Below are 22,482 nucleotides of genomic sequence, written 5' to 3' on the forward strand. Positions count from 1 at the left end.
TGAGCCCTTTCAGATTGGGAAATAACTAGGTTGTAAACATGTACACAATAAAAGGGACCGCTGGGCTAAGGAAGTCTTTTGCTAATTTTTTTTTTTTTTTTTTTTTTTTTTTTTTTTTGCTGTAAACTAAGTTTGCTAATGAGGCATGTATAACATGGCTATGATTTCTTTGAGGAGAAAACAGAAGTACTAGTGGCATTTACAGAATTTCTTGAGCATAATATAGATTCTATGAGTGTGTTTTAATTATGCATACAGTCAGTGCTTATTGCTGCTAGATTATTAGGTCCATTGATCACTTAAAATAAAGCAATGGTCATGTGCACACACATAGTGGGTATAGAGTAGTTAGATTATCATGCATGCACGTGCAGTGAGGGTCAAAGATATGTATGGCTCTATGTTATATCAATTGAATGGAGTAATGATATAATTACAGAGCGTTCCACCCTGTGAAATATTTTATGAATATTGTCCTTTTGTGGAGCCAGTAGAAATTTTGAGATGAAAATAATTGTGATGTTTTATGAGTGGTGTAGTAGTGTAAGTCCTAGTCCTGCATTACCCTCTAGAGGTACACTTCATATTAAGCAAATCTAAAAGCAGTGTGAATTTTGTTCCTCCCAAATACATTTCTCAAATCATGTTTGGCTAGTCACGGTCCACAGGAGTTGTTTACCAATCCAGTTCAGTGCAATTTTGTGCCATTTAGCTTCCAAAGAAATGTTTGAGGAGGTGGAACTTACCTCGATCTTGTATTCACTGCCCCATGTTGTGTTCTCATCCAGCAAACACACACAGTGATGCAGTTTTGCATGGAATGTAATTGCAGGTAGCAATCGGTAAAAAGACTTGATTCCATGTCTGACCACACAGTAATTCTTACATTTTACAATGTACACATTGGGGAAATAATGCTTTTAGTGTTCATTCTGGCTTAACAAATAACTGCATTATTATGTGAAACATGTTTCTTGATACATAAATGTACCTGGAACATAAACAAGATCCTCTGTAGTGCTCAACCCTCTCTTAATTACACAAGAAAGTACAATGAAGAGCTATACTTCTCCTCTCCCCTTGTCCACTTGATCAAGGAAAGAAGTTTTTTGTTCATAATACTTCAATGCAATGGGCATTTTATGATGATTCTGTCACATTTGACAGATGAATTGAACCCATATTCCTCATTGCAACTGTATATTGGCTAATGCATTAGCAGGGTGATACAAACTCATCAGCCTGCTTGTGGGAGCAACTAAAACTCACTTCCAGACTAGTAAGATTAATTGGCACTTGCCTGCAAAAAGTACAGGGTCCTTGCCCCCGTGACCATTTGGGCAAAAAAATGGGAGAAGTATACCAGTAGATCTTTTTTGTAATGCCCTGCATTAGGCATCCATCAGATGTTTCACAAAGTATTTAAAATGATCTTACAGTTAAGATTAAGTGCTATGCCATTTGTTTCCCTGTTCAGTTTTGATTTATGTTTTCAGAATTCACTTAAAATTCCTATCAGAATTTATAGAAAAAAATCCTTTGTTTCTTAATTTAATTGGTATATTGATAGCTGCAAGGAAAAGTGTCCAGATTTGTAATTTTAATTTTCAAGTTAGAATATCCCTAAAGACACACACAGCATACCATCTTTCTCCAAATTGATTTTAACTGTATGGTCATCTGGAACCATGTTGTAAGACACCCCATGTGACTTTCTGTGAAATTTTGTGAGAAGGTGTCTATGCCTCACAAAATATCCATAAGTCCTCGTCTCATCATTTATCTGTGCCAAGGAAGGAGGAGGTTATTTAGTGACCATCAGCATTGGTTTGACTGTTTGCAAAATAACTCAAAAAGTTGTGAACAGATTTGAATGAAACTTGCAGGTAAAGTTGATAATGACACAAGGAGGAGATGATTAAATTGTGGTAGTGATCTGGGAATTTTTACGGATTTTTGGTGAATTTTTTTATATTTTGGCATGAAGGTCAATGAACTTGGGAATTATAGCTACGCATACTGGAGGTTTACACATACGCACTAAAGGGCACGCTCTGCTTCGGCAAGGCACTGCACAGCTGAAAGCTAATGACATAACAGAAGGCTTCTAAATTTGGAAATTTTGTGCTTGTGTAGGTGGAAATGAACTGTTGGCTTGGCGGAGGTCTGAGCTCTCCGAGTGCTTTTCTATAGTTAGTAAATGTATACTTTATATCAAATCAGGAATAATTATTTTGAGATACATAATGTTTGCAATAATCATCAGCATATGCAGACGAATCATTCAACATAATGAATGAGCATTAATATATTCCTCATATCAGCCTAGTGCAGTGTGTTTACCTCCTTCTCCCTTTTTATGTACACAAACAATTAACATGGGAGACTGTTCTCTTTTCTCCGTCTTTATTTCGTGTACAGTTTCAAGGTTCGAGCACAGAGAAGGAGACATGAAGATCGAGTACCAGGCTCTGCAGAAGCGACACAATGAGGTAAATATTTACACTGTGATCGAAAGTGTGCCTGATATTTTACTGCCCCGACCATCCAGACAGCAGCCATGCCCCTTTGCTGCTGCTGGCTGTTCCATATCAAGGGATAAATGTACATTATGTACATCATTTTGTGATTAACTGGTCTACTTTCAGTCGCAGATTTGTAACCGTTGTTGGATTTTTATAAAATCCTTTATAATGTGCTGTGAGTGCCGATTGGCACACAGAAAACCCCCATACAGTTGTACACACTGTCCAAAGTCCCTGACACAAAAAGGGTTGTTATTAATGTTATTATTGTTTATTATTATTATTTATGTGTTTGTTCATTGAAATATTCATTTTTTTATTCATTTTATTTGTTCATTTATTTATTTATTTATTCATTCATTTTTATTTATTTGTTTGTTTATTTATTTATCTATTTATTTATTTATTTATTTATTTATTTATTTATCTATTTATTTGGCATCTCAGACATGTGCACATGGGTAAACACAAAACACATTTGGAGGATTTGAAGTGTACCAGCCATATGGGTTCAATTCAAGGATTGCTCAAATTTTAAACATGTTTTCATCATGTTGAAGACCATGAAAGCTTCTGCACTTGCTGCAATCACATGGCCTTCCATCCCTGTATCTATAAGAACAAGTTATAATATACTGAATAAAGATATATTTAAATTACATGAAATGCAAGACTTGCCTTCCTTCCCAAGATGGAGGTTTACCTAGAATTTGAAAATGCCGTTAATTCTTCCAGTTGTTCTGTCAAATCATATCTCATATCTTGAACTACCTACAGTTGATACACTGAGAAATGGTATCGCTTCTTTCGCTTCATATTTGGGAACATGAGTGCAAACAAGTCCTAAATCATCCAGTAACAATTTCATGCAAAATATGTGAGGTGTATTATGTACATGTACATTTAATCATCAAGAGTTGTCTTGTAAGCCCATCTATAGTTGATCCCATTAAAGATAACAACAACAACAACAAAACCCAACAACAACAAAACAACAAAAAGCAAATGAGATCTTATTTCCCCTGTGATGTCACATCCTTGGTAAATTCTTGAAGTTTTGGTCTTAACATTTACACCTGATAATTCTGTTCGCTTAAGTAGCTGAGTTGAATTAATGAACATACAGTGACAAAATGAGATCCCAACATAGATTCAAGTGTATACACAAATAACATACACGCTACTGTACGAGCTGAAATTTTCGCGTACAGATATTTTCGCGAATTGCTACTTGGAGGACATTTTCGCGTATTGTTAATTTCTCGGTTGCGAGGGTCTAACTGAACTTAGTTATTTGCGCGTTGTTATTTTCGCATGTTGTTATTTTCGCGGTTCAAAGGCGATTCTCGAAATTCGCGAAAATAAAACCACCGCGAAAATTTCAGCTCGTACAGTATGTCATACATCTGTATCTGCATCATCAACATCATCATCAACCACTTCCTCTGAGAATCGTGTAACACGGCAGTCATGAAAACTACTGCTGCTGGGAGCCAAATCAATTTTGTATCATTGGCACTGTGGGAACATCTATTTCACAGACGTTTACCATGGAAACTCACATTGATAACATTTGCAGTCATATTTCTACCAACATGGATGCTTGGTAATAACATAATTACATTCTCTTCATGTATGAATGATCTACATTGAAATTCCAGTGTGTATGGCTCTGGACCGTTCTGACATTGTGAATCATCCTTAATTGATTGGAAAGCTTCACAGTGTTTTCTAGGGATGATGCACTTTAAAGTCTCTTCTTCAGGAAGTCTGCCATTGTGAGAGATGTATTCTGGATATTTCATGAGGTTTGTATTTTTGGGAACTTTACAAGTCAGGTGCTGTTCCCACATTCAACAACATGCAAAATATTAGGTCTGATCCTGACATGAATGCAACATGCATGCATACATTTCTCCATTCATAACTGAGCTCCAAGATCGCAAATTTAACCACACACAGAATCATCGGGAAGTCCCGATTCGCAAAAAATTAGACTCGCTGCTCTGTGGCATGCACAGGGGACACGACATTCAAGCCTTTTAACACATGTATGCATTTGATTAGGATTAGTTTCAAACAATATAAGACATATCTCAAGACAGTTATGATGAACATTTCAATATCAGAAACATATCTAATACCCTCAAATGTGAAAGAAAAAAAATTGTTGGGTATTTTTTTTTTTTTTTACATGCGTGCATAGTATAGGAAGTGCAATATTTTGGGGGTTGATGGAATGAATACAAGGTCTCATGCCTTCTGGAGATGCAGGGCACTCTAGATTTAGCTCCATGGCCCCCCAGGCTTGCATGTTTCTCAACTGTTTAAATTCTTCTCTCTCAATGGAATGAACAGCAATGATATTGACTATACAATGTAGTTATGATAACAATGACAAATTAGCAATAAAATAATGATGACGAGGCAGATACTACTACTACTACTACTACTACTACTACTACTACTACTACTACTACTGATAATGATGATGACGAAATAATACTAATAATAATGATATGATATCCAATTGGCATCTTTATGCAGCTGATTCTTTCTCATGGTTGTGACTCTACTATCTGTGAAATGCCACATATTTCACATTTTCTAAGAAAGATTAATTTATTTCATTTTTCTTTTTTGCACGAATTAGACAGCTAGCATTCAGTGTCCTTACTCATTTTCCATGACAAAGGCGTGATTTGGTTATAAAATATAAATCCAAGAAACATCCGTTGGTTTACAGAAACAATGATTTGTGCACAAGCAATATCAAGACTACCGCTGCCATAGTCTCATAGTACATACGTTTTGGATGGAATATATAGTACATACGTTTTGGACGCAGTGACCTTCTCAATATTTGTCTAGTCAAGCTCGGCTGATCTAGCCAGTCTGTTGGGATGTGCGATCAATCCGAGCATCTCATATCTTTGAGTTCAATTTCTGTTGATATTGCAGTAGAGCATCGCATCTATAGATGTGTCCTTTGGTTTATTATGGAGAGGTCACCCCCGACATTCATTTGGAATAATAATCACCGAAATTGAGCCTACACTAGAAAAGCCGAGCAGTGGGCTCCACAGGAAAGCCTTTTATGAGAGAAAAGGGTTCTGCGTGTATGGCACAACCACCATCAAGTTAATTATCATTTAATTTTTCCTGTCAGGCATGCATCAATCTAGTGGGTGTGCCATTCAATTAGCACCACTGGGCAGCTGTATCGAATGTCACTCTCCGGCTCTCTCTGCCCCTGCAACTCTACAGCTTCAAACTGACTGCAAGATCCCTTCACATGTTTTTCATCACTTCACTTTGGCACTGTCATGAAAATCTGATTTGAATTGAATTTGACTGCGAGCCAGAATTGTTCTCAGGGGAGGAGTGAAGAGAAAAAAAAAAATAGTATGAAAATGCCACATACGTCAATTGAGATGCTGATCGTAAAAACTCTTTGTGTTGTTAAATTGGGCACTGCCATGTTTAGTGAAGGAATTTTGAGTTTAGTTGATTTTTTTCTCTTGCATTAATGAAGGGACATCAAATTGCATTGCAATGTGTAAAGGAAATACACATTGTCATTATACACTTTGTAAAATCTGCCTTTTATGTCTCGTTCAATTTGACAATTTATTTTCCTGATAAATAATACAGAAATCAGATTATGTTTTTTCTTCTCAAAATTTTACATTTTTGATTCGTCAGATGCTTAAAACTTGACACATTGCAGTATCATAGCTCAATTCATTTTGAGAGGAAAACCACCAGAATTTGTTTCTCAAGATTTTATTTGTCCAAACCCTCCCCCCCCAAAAAAAAAAAAAAAAACTCATGTAGTTCGCAATCATGCTAAAAGTGACATCAAAAATTATAATTCAAGATGAGGTTTAGTGAGAAAAATCTCTTAAAATTGCTTTGAAATCATTGTCCCCGCCGAACGAGTTCGAGCAGGGGACTATGAAACAGGCTCCGTACGTGTGTGTGTCTGTGTGTCCGTGTGTCCGTGTGTCCGTGTGTCCGTGTGTCCGTGTGTCCGTCCGTGCGTCCGTGTGTGATCAAAATGTTCAAAATGCTACTCCTTCGCCATTTCTAAACCGATTTTGATTCTGTTTGCTTTATATGATAGCACTACATGGGAGCTTTGAAACTTCTATACAGAATTTCAGTTGTGACCTTTGACCTTGACCTTTGACCTATATTGTACATTTTGCTTCAAAATGCTACTCCTTCGCCATTTCTAACCCGATTTTGATTCCGTTTGCTTTATATGATGGCACTAGGTGAGGGCTTCAAAACTTCTGTACAGAATTTTGACCTTTGACTTCTTTGACCTTTGACCTTGATTTTTGACCTATATTGTACATTGGCTACAACATGCTACTCCTTCGCCATTTCTAACCCGATTTCGATTCCGTTTGCTTTATGTGATGGCACTAGGTGAGGGCTTCAAAACTTCTACACAGAATTTTGACCTTTGACTTCTTTGACCTTTGACCTTGATTTTTGTCCTATATTGTACATTTTGCTACAAAATGCTACTCCTTCGCCATTTGTAACCCGATTTCAATTCCGTTTGCTTTAAGTGATGGCACTAGGTGAGGGCTTCAAAACTTCTACACAGAATTTTGACCTTTGACTTCTTTGACCTCTGACCTTGATTTTTGACCTGTATTGTACATTTTGCTACCAAATGCTACTCCTTCGCCATTTCTAACCCGATTTCGATTCCGTTTGCTTTATGTGATGGCACTAGGTGAGGGCTTCAAAACTTCTACATAGAATTTTGACCTTTGACTTCTTTGACCTTTGACCTTGATCTTTTTACCTATATTGTACATTTTGCTACTAAATGCTACTTCCGGCGGGGACATATATTACGCACCGCGTAATTTCTACTTTTCCTTGTTTTTTTTTAAATATATTTCAATTAACAAATGATCTGCAACTTCACCTGGCCAGGCAAATTGTGTGATTGTGCCATACTTTTGTTATTCCCTGTAATTAAGGATATGACAAGTCCATTTGCATTAATGACTACTATACTGCCCTACTTTGGCAAAAGGAAGCAAGTGACATACCATCCGAATTTGAGTTATTGATGTTTTCATAATTCACATAATGAGCTCTTCTTCCAGGCCAAATTTTATGCAGAAACACTCATTCTACTAAGAAGTATGTTAGATAAGACATCATAATAGTGCATTGACGTCAGTGTAAATGACAGACACAGTTTGCTCTTTTACGAGAAATGTCACTTTTGTCACTTGCTTCCTTTTGCCAAAGTAGGGCAGTATAGTTTGAATTCATGATTTCATAAACATAAAATTCTATGAGTAAAGTATAATTTCATGTAGTGCAGAATATCTTTATGAGGATATAGGTGGTTCATACTGGTTTTGACCAAGAACTTTTGTGTACATAATTTGCAGATCTGTATTATAGCAATTATTTGAGTGCCAAATTCTCACAACAACCAACCAAAATGTAACAATATCAGCGATGATTTAGCAGAGCGAATATTAGTCATCGCCTTGTATTGCAGGATGAGAGGAAAAAATCAGTCACTAGATTTTCCCTTGGAATTTACGTTTTTGGGGAACGGGAGGATGATTGTGATTTAGTCAGTTGACAACGCATTCTTTATCCCTGTTGGGTATTTCCTGTTTTAAATGGAATCCAGAAAGTAATCTTCTCATCCTGATCCTGTGCTTTGCTCTGTTCCTATATCATTTCCCTTTTCAGAGATTCGTTTGTGTTTTTGTTTTGTTTTTTTGTTTTTTAAGGTTGAAACCTTTTTCACACGACATGTATGCCATGTTTCAAACAACTGGAGAGGAAAGAAGGCATCCACTTTGAGTCACACTTATGAAATTTTTAGTGCAAGCAGCAATCCACCTCAACTCCAACCAGTCCAGGCTTTTTTGGCTGCTCTGTGGCCGGGGGAGAGTTGAATCAACCCCCCACCCCTGAGATCTCAGCCATCAATCATGCAATCACCATGAAAATTACCTTTGGCATTATCTACCAAACTTTAAAAAAAAAAAGAAATTGAAATCTTCATTAATTAATTATACTAACATATGTATAAAATCACACATTTAAAAAAATGAAGCTCCTGGAATCGTAATTTTTGGTGATAAATTTCTTTGTAGCATCCCTAAGAAATGTCTCAGAAAAAAAATCTGGTATCAAAATTAATTTCTGATGTATTATATTGTTTTATGAATTTCTTATGTGTTTCTTTGTTTTTCAACCTTTTGTTTTATCATTTTTTTTCACAAAAATATAAGATATATATAAATATAAAGATTGTGTCTTTGCCCAGTGCTACACCCCCTTGTCTATGAAATTCATTATTCTTTGGTTATTATCGCGCAATAGCAGCATAATGCCAAAGATATGTTTTTATTGTAGTTCATTCCAAAAGGTATTACTCTTTGTGCAGATTTGTGTAGTGATCAGTAGGAGATTCATGAGGCAATAACATCGCTGCATCTAATATACACATGTATTAGGTACTACATAAATGTTATTCATTATCATTATCATTATTATCATTATTATCATCAACATCACCATCATAATCATCATTATCATTATCACTATTACACTATTGTTATTTGAATTAATAAATTTCATTAATTTAGATAAATACGCAGTACCCGTTGCATGCTATTAGGATTAGAACCAGCACTGGCTGTCAAGCGGAAGCTTGGTGTCCTACTGGATAAGACGACTGTCTGATGATCAGGTCGTAGGTTCAAATCCTGTCCAAACATGTAAACCCACAATAGTTTGATCATGGCTACTGCTTAACACTGATTAATTTGGTGCACCCTATTAACGTTGATGTAGGGCAATTTGTCAGTCAGTTGCAATGAAAAGTATTGTTGTTATTATGATTGTTGGTGTTATAATTATCATTTTCATTATTAAGTATAATTGAGACAGATATCACAATTTTGTAAAGACAGGTAAAACCATTAAAATGTCTCCATTTTTATTTTAACAGGTGAAACTATGAAATAGTTATACAATAACTAAATCAAAAACAATAATAAAATGTCTTCATATTTTATTTCATACACTGCAGTATGCCTGATTTTAGCTCCCTCCATTCTGTTCATTCAGCTTTATACTATTGATTGATGTCAACTGGAGGATGGAGCAAAACAGCCCTTTAATTGGATGTCTGAACAATTATCTCATGCTAAGAGGATAATGTACACAACACTAACGTGGAATCCACAACACTTTTATACACACGCTTCGGCACACTCTTCACACTGATTAGTGGCAATTGATATTATGTGGAATAGTAATACACAGAATGGTCACTGTTTATGGGGCAAACCATTGGTCTGTCAGCTTGGTTGATATAACTCGAGAGGTGACATGGTACCAGTCTGTCAAGGGTCAGGCAGGTATGCAGTGTTAAACAGAGCGCGTGCTGTTTACCTTCTGAGCGACATCAAATTAAGCGTAATCTAATGAGGCTACTACACACTTCCAGACGTATAAACAAGTCTCAACACAGGTCGAATGTTGATTGATTGAAGACCACGGCTCCAGTGAACTATTTATTCATACTATGATTCTAATTTGTTTGTTAAATTTTATCATTTTTTTCTCTGTTCATAGAAAACATATTTTCTGTTCCGAACTATTCAAACTAGTCATTGCCAAACCCCTGCTCTCCTTTGGCAATGATGTATAGCTGGCATTCACCCCATGTTCTTTGATATTCCAGCTTTTTAAGCTTGGTCACACAAACAAATACCAAAACACATTAGGGAATGGCAGACTCTATGCACAGATTGAAAAAAAAAAAAATCTGTCTGATGTTGTTTGCCTTGTTTTTGAAGAAAATAGGAATAGGGCTGAGCAAAATTTCCAAATTTTCGAAAATGGCCATCTTTGTCACAGAATGGAGATGGAATAGTACCAGTTATTTGAAATGTCACAGACATATGATGAAAATAGGAAAGCTGAATTGCAATTGAGGTGCATTTTTGTCTTTCTCCCATGGCACAAAAACATCTGGATGTGATTTGTATTGATTTCAAGAGTCAAGGAAAGTTCAATGTTGACTTATACAAACATTGAGGTAAATAAGGTGTTAAGTGCTGGCAGGTGGTAACACTTGCAGGGGCTGTAGCTGTGTTTTCGTTTTGTTTTTCTGTTGTTATAGGGTGTTTTTTTTTTTTTTTTTTTTTTTTTTTTTTTTTTTAGTTCGTAGCTTCAGACATTTGATGACCTGGGATGACCTCACATCCCAGATGAACCTGACTCAATCGTGGGTGGTGTCATCTTTACTCCCAGCCTCCCAAACAGGGACCCTGCTCTCTCAACTTGCAATTACAGGAGCGGGGGGGGGGGGGGGGGGGGGGGGGGGGGGGGGGGAGGAGGTTGTTCATTACCGGTGTCCAAGCTTCCAAATCTGCCCATCTCCAAATATGGCCTGTCCTGCAAAATTGGCAATAAAAAAGACATATTGTAGAGAGCTCCTGTTATCATTAAAGGGGAAGTGTCCCTAAACATATATGTGGAAATAGCGATTTCAACACCAAAGATGGCTGTAAAATATGTAATTTAAGATACTACTTTTTATTTCTATTAAACATAGAAAATATTTTTGTCTGTTATCATTAAAGGGGGAGTTGCCATAAATACATTTATGTGGAAATTGTGATTCTCATGCCAAATATGTCAGTAAATGTAGAAGTTTAAGATACCATGTTTTATTGTAAAGAAGAAAAAAATATATATCTCACAATTACAGATTTTTCACTTATTTTGGATTGATCATCCTATTTTGTGTAGTGTCAAAGTAAGGGTAGTGAGGTGCAAGAGAGCACCTCATTTGTTGTCTCAGTGGTGACTAACAGCAGCAGGTTAATTGTGGCCAATTATCGCAGTCGGACACCTACATGTAAATTCTGCAGGATTTTACTTTGATAGCATTATTCATCTACTCCCAGTGTCATTTACAAGTAATTGGGATGATGACATGGGTCTGGGAATTAAGCAAAGAACAAAAGGGGAAGTGCAGACTAAGAAGCTATGCACAGAGATAGCAGTGGGTGATCTTCCTTAGCTGGCATGAACAGGAAGCTGTGTCACTTGCAGTAGATAAATAGTTAAATTTGCAGTTCTAGGACATTACATCTTTTCCCTGAGCATGATGGAATTCATCAGTCTTACAAAATGATATGTAGGCATGCCAATCTAACAGTTGTTCAAGATGCATCCTATCCCTATTCCATTTATATGCTAAATTCACATGGAATATGATTAAATTAGAAAACTAGTGATGTTCTGTTAGATTGCTTCCCCGCAAACCATAGCAATTTTGACTTTCTTTCTTTTAATTTCATTCTTAAATTCTAATTTAATTTATTTCCGCAATCTGATAATAACAAAATATAGAACACAAAACAAACAGATATCAAGATTACAAAATAAAAAACATATATTTCCTATTTAATACTATTGAAATTAGTAGTGTGATTTTTTATTCATATTTTCTTGCAACAGGAGAAAGAAAGGAATGGATTCCTCGCATCTCATTGAATAATACTCTTACATCAACATACTAAATTGAGTTGAGCAGAGAAAATGCACAAACTATTCATTCATTCAAGGTGACAATGACCGCAGGGAGTGTTGTATGTAAGCAGCCCTGCTGGCATGATAGTAGTGTGGCCAGCGTAAAGCCCTTCATGTGTCATGCGTCAATATCAAGAGTCGCATCGACTCATTATGTGCTGTCCCCTCGCGCGGCTCCGTCTTGTGAATTAATGTAGCATGTGCTGCCCACAGTAGAGGACAAAGGCCGAGATTGGATTATGGGAAAACATACCGAGGGACAGACAGAGCCATGGAGACAGGGGAGGACATGCATGATGTCGGAAGAAGAAGCAATTGAGAGTCTTGGGAGACAACTGAGAAGTGAGAGAGAGGAGAATCCAGAGAGAGAAGGGGGGGGGGGGTTGGAGAAGGAGAGGTACTTTTAATGCATTTGTGCAGAAAACAATGAGGCTTTCCCAGCTCCCCGCCCCAGACAGACGAATAGGGGTTCTGCAAAAGCCATCGCGGTCAGACCCCAGTCATTGACACGTCCCACTCCCGTTCACTCGGACTCGACGGTCCGCATTCGGAATTCGTTTCACAGGCCTGCAGGAGCCCCCTCGATGGCGTGGCAAATGCACAGTCTGCGAAATTCTGAGCACTGACTCAGCACTCCAGCTTTTCCTCCTTAAAGGACAAGTTCACCTTCATAGACATGTGGGTTTTGTGAATGCAGAAATATTAGTAGAACGGATCAGTGAGAGTTTGAGGAAAATCGGACAATCCGTTCAAAAGTTATGAATTTTTGAAGTTTCTGCTCAGTCACGACTGGATGACAAGACTACTATAGCTTGTGATGTCACATGAGTACAACGAAATAAAGAAAGTATAAAGAAAATTCAACATATTTTTACTTTTCTCGCGTAACAAAAGAACACTCGACTTCTCTCTTTCAGAAGGCATGGGGAATAATATTACCCCTAACATACGTCAGTAACAAGTCAGAGAAATATGCACTTTGTTCAAAAAGTAAAGTTTTGTGAAATTCTCTTTTTATTTTCCTTATATCGTTGTACGCATGTGACACCATACACTGTAGTAGTCTTTTCATCCAGCAGTGACTGCACAGATATTTTGAAAAATCATAACTTTTGAACAGATTGTCCGATTTTCCCTAAACTTGCACTGATGTCTTCTACTAGTATTGTTGTCTTCACTCAATCCACATGTCTTTGAAGGTGGACTTGTCCTTTAAAGGGACGAATAAGAAGCGTGTGTACTGTACTTGGGGACAGCGAGCTACCTGTGGAGTTTGTGTCGCATAGAAATCACAGTTATGGAAATAGTTTGTCCAAAGATATTCATGTGGTTATATTTCATTTATTCATTTTCATTTTCAACAACAAAAATATAAATGTATAAAACTTATTATACCAATCCAAAAAAAAAAAAAAAAAATATATTGAATATATGTCAAAATATACTAATATCACAATAAGAAAGTTTGTGAAGCAAAAATATGTGATATTTGCTTTAAAGGGCAAGTTCACCTTCATAAACATAAGGATTGAGAGAACGCAGCAATATTAGTAGAACACTTTAGTGAAAGTTTGAAGAAAATTGGACAATCGATGCAAAAGTTATGAATTTTTAAAATTTTTGTGTTGGAACCGCGGGATGAAGAGACTACTAAGGCTCATGATGTCATATGAGTACAACAGTACAAATGTGTGTATAAAGAAAATGTAAAGAAAATTCAACATATGTTCACTTTTTTCGCATAATAAAAGAGCACTTCACTTGCCTCTTTCTAAAGGCAATTGGAATAATATTACCCATAACATATGTCAGTAACGAGTCAAGGGAATGTGTACTTTTTTCAAAAGATGTGTTCTACTAATATTGCTACATTCTCTCAATCCTTATGTTAATGAAGGTGAACTTGTCATTTAATATTGAAAATGGAGGGGAAGCTAAAAAAATCAGGGCTTGTAATATGCATTGTCCTCAGAGCAAATTTCAGTAAGGTACAGAAAAATGTTGGCTACAGAGAAATGTATGTTATAGTGTACATATAGAAGCAATGAAATATTAGACGACAACAAAGACAAGAACCCTGAACAAAGTCCTACACAAGGTCACTTCTTGCAGCTAGGAATGGGGGATTATATTTACAAGATTATGAAATCATGATGATCATCTTAATGAAAGAGTCAAATCATATATTAAATCACTGAATAAGCCAATATATGCATGGAATTTCTTATGACAGTACGTATATCAAAGAGATTGTGGTAAGTTGCAAGATTGCTGGTGCTTTGTTTTAACAATCCAGTCAGCAATATTAAGATGTACACACACATGAATTGTTTTAGATTCAATGTCTGAACATACCCCGCCTGGGTTATGGAACTTATTCCTTCATGATGTTTGTAAAGATCTGTCTTCAGCATTTCTCTATTGGGCGTCAGTGCAAGAGGCAACTAACAGCCACAGATTACAAATATTATGCTTCCGAAATCTCTTGATAGTGATTCCGCACAGGAAACCACATGGCTTCCCATGTGCCATGCAGTGGCACAAGCCCTTTTTAAACATAGTTGAGAAGTTACATAAGTCATATATATCTGAATAAAATTGTAGGTGTGGTTACTACAGATAGCTATATGTATGATTAAAATCAATATATTATGATATGTATAACTTGTTTAGTAAATCTTTAGCCATTAAATTATTTTCAGAAAAATATTTAGCACTCATATTGGCACAGGCGTATGAAATGAAAATTAAAAGCACCGTGAAATGATAGCATTTCCGTACCCAAGTGTGCACTGGTGAGGAGCTCATGAATATTCATGAGCAGAATCTAATGAATAGTCATGTTTTGAATGCAGTGTGCGCTCGTGGCGTGCAGAGCCACACACACACCATTGTGTGTCGTTGGTGGAGATGTATTGTACACAGAACCTTTTTAGTGTACACAGCACAGCTCAGCTGTACTTCACTGCAGTGTTGTCAGAGCAGACAGTGGTCAACACTGAAATCTTATTTCCCTCTTTTACTGTAGCATTCTCTATGAAAACATGAAATGATATAATTACAGAGAAGTATGCTGGTCAAAGTTAAAACCCACATAACTCTTCCTTTGTCTAATTCCTCCACTTGTGTGAGTTCCGCTTGATATTTGAAAGAGCCATATTTCATGTGATGTAGAGATAACTCCTCACACAGTAATTCTATAAAAGTGAATAATCAGAATAGGCACATTCTGAGTTGAGTTTTTGCTCAGTTTTCATTTCATCTAAAAAAGAGCAGAGGAGAACCTCAGCTGCTGATGTAAATCCAAGGACTTGATCTCCTTGATCTCCATTTTCCTCTTCTCCTGTCTCTTTTAAATATTTCATTTCCTGGCATCATTTTGTTTAACAGGAGTCCATGTTCTGTAAATCATCAATGTTTAATAACCATCAAATGTTTATTACTCTGTGATGTTACCATTCTCATTTTGTGAAACTCAGGTTGTCCAGAAGTACTTGGAATACGTGGACCGTGTGAAGATAATGGGGCAAACTGATACCTCCTCACACCAAAGGTTTAGGTATGAGACTAACCACTCATCATGTAGTATTCCTTCCCCCATAGGCACTTAATAAAAGGTGTATTAGATTTCATGTTGTGCTGTGAATCCTATCAAAATATTTATATACAACCCTTCCTTCGAACCCACCCCGTAAAAAAAAAAAAAAAAATAGAACAAAACAAGCAAATAAAGTAAAATTCAACATGATATTAATTATCCTAGAAAATTGAACCCCAGCTCAGACTCATTGTCAGTCCCTTACATACTTCTGCTACGTTGTTGGGAGATGTTTTTTGAGTATCTATATAATTCATGCTTTACTTCATTCCTAGGTATATTGTATAACACATTTATTCAGAGTGTGATTAACATTAACTTCAACCAATTTCCTAGAAACACCCTTTCTTACAAACCCTTGAAAGACAAAAATTTGACGGGCAGAGTATCTGTCATGTCGTGAATTTAACCAGATCTTTTGCCAACCTCAATGAATTGCAAATCATTCACTTCATTTTCGTCACAATATTTTGTTCCTCTTGATATTAAGTCTATGTGTGCATGACACATTTTTGTGGACTATAGAGCAGTTGAATGAAAAGAAGAGAAAATGTGGGGATAGCAAAATATCTACAGTTCGACCTTTATTATCCGGCCTCCTTTTATCCGGAAATCTCTATTATCCCGACGCGTTCACACAGTGAAGGACTTTTTTTTTTTTTTTAAATCAAAAAATTGAGAAAAAACAGTGACTTTCATGGATCCATTACATTAATTTCATAAGATGTGCATGATAGGTTTCTCAATATCTAATGAGATAAAACATGTATGATTTTCACATAAAGATATCCTTTATTTTTGTGAAGAAGGGACTACAATTTTGCGCAGGCTAGCATAGATTACACCACCGTTGCGGGGTATGCTACCTGCCTAGCTGCCAGTGCACTGGCTGGGACGGCAGCTTGGACGGCAGCTATATACATTAGCATTGTGTCTCCCATATCCGGCCAATTCACTTATCCCGTTGAGCGCCGGTCCCGACATGGCCGGAAAATCGAGGTCGAACTGTATTTCATTCTAAGAAGCAGTATTGGTATGCTGTAAGATTATATTTAATCTACAGTTTTCTACTTATCAAAAAGAGTGCTGATGTCTAGTAGAATATCTCTTTTCAAAAAGTGGGAATGGACATTTGCTGTTTAGCCATTTATTATGTTCCAGTAGCAAAATTAACTTTTAGCTGTACATTCTTATAAAAATCTTGTCATTATCATTGTTTAATATGATTTGAACTCCGTTGACTCCATGTAGAAAGTCAAATTGATTTCCATGTAGGAGTAGCCCGAAGTCAATATTGTTTTGACTTTTCAGAATTGTGATGTTTGTATATTTGACATAACAATGGCAGCATGTTGAGTTGTTTATTTGTCATTTTTTAAAGTTAATTCTCTTTTTAAACAACCTTATTCCAGTGTCAGTGATTACATATACTCTCAACTGTTCTATTCTTTTTTTCCCAAATTGAATTGATAAGTAATAAAAGCCCAAGGTAATTATGGAATGGATATTTTATGCTCCTTCACACGTTCATAATTATTTCAGGCATTTTATTGCATTATCCAGCATTCTGCACAAGCACCATTACTAAATCATCTAATGGCACTGCTGCTTGAATGCAACATTTTAATATTGGGGGTCCTAGGAGCTTTTGTCAAAAATTAGAATAAGTATTATATTTTAGGCACATAATTGGTGTATATATCTTTGACCCTTAACTATGCTCACCTAGAGAGAATTTATCAATTCATATTCATCTAGATATTAATCTGTAAGGAGCAGTAGCAACAATTTAAAGGATGCAAACAAAAGCTAGCGTAGATTGAGGAAAAGCTGCTAATATATGGTTAGTTTATTTCTACCTGTAAAAGTCTTTTTCAATGCATGTCATTTTTTGGTGAATGATATGTGTGAATGTACTACCTGTTGGCCCTTCCCCTTTTTAATGATGAAGAAATGGCCACTATTAAGACAACAAGCATTTAAACCAGAGACATATATATTTCTATTGACCAATTGAAAATAAAAAGTAGTTTACATTGCCCCTCTGGGGAAAAATAGTAAAAAGATAGAAAAAGATATATATATTTAAAGAAAATGCTAAAGAAATAGGGTAAAAATAGTGACTAGTAACCATAACAATAACAAATAGTTATGATGATAATGATGATGATATTAATAATGATTATAAAGTGTTATGATAGTATTGATGATAATGATAATTACAAATGTAAATAGGGAAAGAATAAAGGAAGTACACCTCTGACTTGCAGCAATTTAATTTGACAAATACAAACATGATCTGAATAAAATCAAAATGCCAAATGCTCATGTGCAAATTCATTATTATTCACTTTGCTGAAGTTCATTTTAAAATGAATAGCAGCTGCACATGAAAATATAAATCACATTTATATCATGAAGAAAATCTGTTTGTTCCTGCTCTGAGACAATCTAAGTAGTCGGTTTTCTAATATATTCAAATTTTATTCATGCCACATTATCAATGGTTGTCCCTGGCAGCCAGTAAGCTTGCCTGGAAGCTTGCCTAACATAGCTGCAGCTTATGCATGTAACAATACATAGACTCATGGACTTGTACAGGTATACAACTGTACTATAAGTACAGGCCTAATGAATACCAGTGCTATACAAGACCTTCAGGAATGATGGAAATCTGCATGAATTTGAATACATTAGGAAACCGGCCGCATACACCCGTTTTAGCCTGTTAATGTCATGGGGTGCCTTCTTATACTAGCAGTTCTTTCCCCTGATCTCAAAGTGAAAAACTACTCCATGTTCAAGTTGACCGTAATGAGTACAATGACATCAAAACTAACAAAATCATGCCGGTTTGCATCAAAATTGGACATTCAATAGGGAAGTTACAGAATGTTGAAGTTAAACACAACCACCAATGCAAATTGGACATTTTTGTGGTGATAGATTGTCTCACAACTCTCGCATTGTTGTTTACGTAAAACTAAATGTAAGTGTTTGGGTGACAAAGTAAAATCTGTGATCTCCTTCTCAAAAATAGTCATGTGCCAAGTTGCTACAAATCTGTTATCATTTTAATGATTTTGTACTGACTAACTGAGGAACTGCCCTAGCTGATGTTAGTTAAGTGAAAAATTAATATGAATGAATGAATAAATGAATGAATGTCCTGACATAACCCTCTTGACTCCCCCTGATTTCTATCAAAATATTTGGCAATTCTTTGAAAACGTCTATTCAAGTCAGTGGGAGGTACTATTGTATATGAAGTGATGACATCATCACCACGTCCAATTTATATAGGAGATGGTGACCACATTAAAAGTTTGCTATTTCATGAAAATATCATATGAAATTTTAGATTTTTTGTGCCCTATGTATTTTATGTCCAATCTTAGTGATACTTCACCATCCCATTTCTTTGTATTTCTCTATTCAATATAAAGGTTAACTAGAAGATGGTGTGGTTTTTTTGCTTTGATGTAAATGGGGCTTTTTACTAACACACATTTAGAACATATTATGCACATTGTATTTACTCAGGTGTCATTATGGTTATGTTGGGAGCAAAGAATTTGAATTGAGGGGGAAAAAAAAGAACTCCATTATTGTTCTGTTTTTATGCATCATGTATTTATGAGTGTTTCCCTTCTTTTTCCCCCTTTCCTCTGTTTGTTCCAACCGACTTGTTCTTTTTCTCGTTTGTTTACAGATTATCTCCCATTTTGTAGATCTTCATGTAGATGAAAGAGAAATGTAGAAAAGAGAGAATGTTTGTGTTGTGGTACATGCACTGCCTGCTTGCATAACTAACTCTACAACTCTTTGGCTGTCAGTCACCAAGGCTAAGTTTGATTTCATTGTATTTATTTTCTTCGTTTTTTTTTTTCTTGAATTTATTTTTCTTTTGCTTCTCCTAGGATTCCAACTTTTTCGTAGACAGACTTGTCAAGAACCTGCGACTGTGCAGAAATGGAGATATATACTAAATCAAAGAAGTCAGAATGCCAAAAAGGAAGATTTTGTGTTTCATGTAGTTTTTGAAGATTGAGCTGTTTTGGAAGTTTCAGACCCAGTGAATTCAGTCAATCTCTAAATCATGTATCAAATGTCCTGCTGATAGAGATTTTAAACTTTGCAATGATGTAATTGCCAATTGAGATCTATCAACATACAAAAATTGCAAATTTTCCATGAAACATTGTGGAATTATGATTTGATGTTCATGTGATCAGCATAGGTATTCATTGCAATAAAAAAAAAAACCAAACAAACAACAATTGTCATCCTTCTTAGGCTGTTAGGTATTTCTCGTCCAGCTCCTGTGCATTCTACTAGTACAGAATCATGCAACAGAAAAAGATGGAATCCAAGTGTAATTATTGTTTCATTTTTCTTTAATTTTTTTTAATCCTTTAATATTTGTTTCAAATGACGAAGATGATATTATGTGTATAGCACTGGTCAGCCATAGAGAAATGGGCAAATATCCCCTTTCAGTAATTTGCTGAACTATCACTGTTATTTAACAGAGAAATAGATATAGATGATAAAAGCTTTTATGCAAAATTAGTTTCAATAGAACTGGTACTAAAATTCACCAAGTCTCGCATTTGTAAACCATTTTACAGCATGCATTTACAAAGTATGTCCTAAAGAGCCTAGTCCCACATGTACTTTTTGAAGTAACATGGTGAAACTTGAGAAATTGGCTATAAGCAGCAATGATTAAAGATACCGGTAGTTGCCCCATTGGAGATGTACAGATGTTATTCACCATGATCTTGCCTGACCCTGGAAAAATGTGCCCAAATTTGATTAGCATGTGATACATATGGTATACATTCTCCATGGTAGATCAGTGCTAAACAAAATTCAATGTGTAACAACACTTGTACATTTTGTACTCTATATGTCTGCACTTGTCATGTCCAAATTGTATAAAAGTTGATAAGCAAAATTCAGGTTCTGAAAAAAAAAATCTTTCTGTCGATTGAGAAAAAAGAAATATGGATTTCTGTTGTAAGACCCTAGACCATGTCAATCGACACCCTCCCCCCCCCCATAAAAAAAAAAAATCCACCAAAACAAACAAACAAACAAAAAGCAAAAGAAAATTAAAACAGCTTAAAAGAAGAGTACACCATTCTATATCATACATTTGGATTAGCATGGCTGTTTGATACTGTTAACTGTAGAGTAACTTTACCTCAGTTGCATGACTCCATCCTCATTTTGTGCATTGGTGATAGTACATGTCATATTACCTGCAAGTTCAATGTACCTTTCCGTCATAGACCCACATCATGGCATGTTTGTGATGCACGACCCTCCCTCATTCCCGGGAATGTGTGTCCCTTTAAGCTTTTTGAGAAGGTTGAAAAAGATGGGGAATTCATTTGTTTTTCTTGATGTTTTGATGGTTCAAGGCATATTCAATTTTGCGATCTGTGAATTGCCCTCCTTGGTTTTAATTTCAGCAAGACATTGTAGCCAGCAAGCAGCATCAACCTGCTAGGGAAAAAATGATGTTTAGCTCTCATGGTATTATCACCTGGAATAGGGAAACTGACAAGAATTTGCACATAAGAAAATATTGTATACATTTGTAGGTGCCAAAGAATGCAAGAATACATGTAATGTTTGTGGTGGTTTGTCAGTATGCATTCTGCACTTTAAACCATACTATTCAAACAGGGCATCTTTGTTGTCATTACGAATGTATGTTCATTTTTCCCTTTTCATTTTTGCTCAGTCTAGACTACCTAATCTGAAACTCACATTGCACTGACATTTTTTCAATTCACATGTCATCAACATTTAAAGGTTTATTAATCACAGTTAACAAGATTTAATGCGTTTCAATGTACAATTTTAACCTCTAAGATTTTATTTTCACAACAGAAGAACATGGATAGACCATTCTCAATAGAATGGATAAATCAATAAACTGATTAAATAGTCATTTTGCGCTCGAGTAGCTGCACAGTGTATGATGCTTGTACACTGATGTGAGTCTATTCAAAATGTCTGCTGTAGTGACTGAAACTTCAAACCAAACAGCCATGTCGAACCCTTCTTCAAGTGCAACCATGAATTGGCGCTTAATTCATTTGACCACCCATTTTTTTTTTATCCATCATTACAGTAATTCTTGTCTTGATGACTAATGATATTTACCGGAACTTGCTACATTGTCATGAGCTCTTGCTCAGTCGTCATTTGCAGTTTTGTTTCGCAAATTTTTCACCTGACACAATGCACCCCCTATTCTTTAGTTGCTATAGAAATATGCACTATTTGTGGAATATTAGAATATTCCCATCTAAAAGCAACACATTATTTATTTGATTTATGTATCTATATTTTTTTTTGCCAAAAGAACTCTGTATTTTGCAAGCACTGAAATTAATTTCAGTATAGTGTGCAGTTGACTTATTTAGCACCTTTTTGCACTTTACGTTTGGGTGGCTTGTTGTTCAAACTTGTCTTAATCATTTAAAAACGTATAAACCGGGAACCTTGGAAACAAGTTTGTATTCATGTTGGCCAGTCAGGTACAGCTGCAACATTCTTTATAAATGTTCTCAAATGACAACAGTATAATGCTGTAACCAATAGCCTATTGCTGTAGAAGATAGATGTAATTATTGACTGAAAAATATGCTGAAGTATGAAATTATGTCTTCCATTAATTAGAGATACTCAGATGGTAAATGGTTGCTACAAGAGAAACCTTTTCTACGTAAT

The 22,482-nt window shown here is 35.8% G+C and overlaps 1 protein-coding gene and 1 non-coding gene across 2 annotated transcripts in view; one reads left to right on the top strand and one right to left on the bottom strand.

The window, feature by feature from the left end:
* The window catches only part of LOC140235151 (C-Jun-amino-terminal kinase-interacting protein 4-like), a 104,955-nt gene that overhangs the window by 33,853 nt on the left and 48,620 nt on the right, over positions 1–22,482 (top strand). The window contains exons 3-4 of the mRNA XM_072315187.1: positions 2,422–2,492; positions 15,614–15,693. Of these exons, the coding sequence (XP_072171288.1) occupies positions 2,422–2,492; positions 15,614–15,693 (151 nt within the window). The remainder of the gene's footprint in view (positions 1–2,421; positions 2,493–15,613; positions 15,694–22,482) is intronic.
* Positions 14,556–14,687, bottom strand: LOC140235536 (U11 spliceosomal RNA). The gene has a single exon (XR_011901694.1). It is a non-coding gene; the product is annotated as a U11 spliceosomal RNA (small nuclear RNA).

This window comes from Diadema setosum, chromosome 11, assembly GCF_964275005.1.
Source record: "Diadema setosum chromosome 11, eeDiaSeto1, whole genome shotgun sequence".
NCBI classification, from domain to species: Eukaryota; Metazoa; Echinodermata; class Echinoidea; order Diadematoida; family Diadematidae; genus Diadema; species Diadema setosum.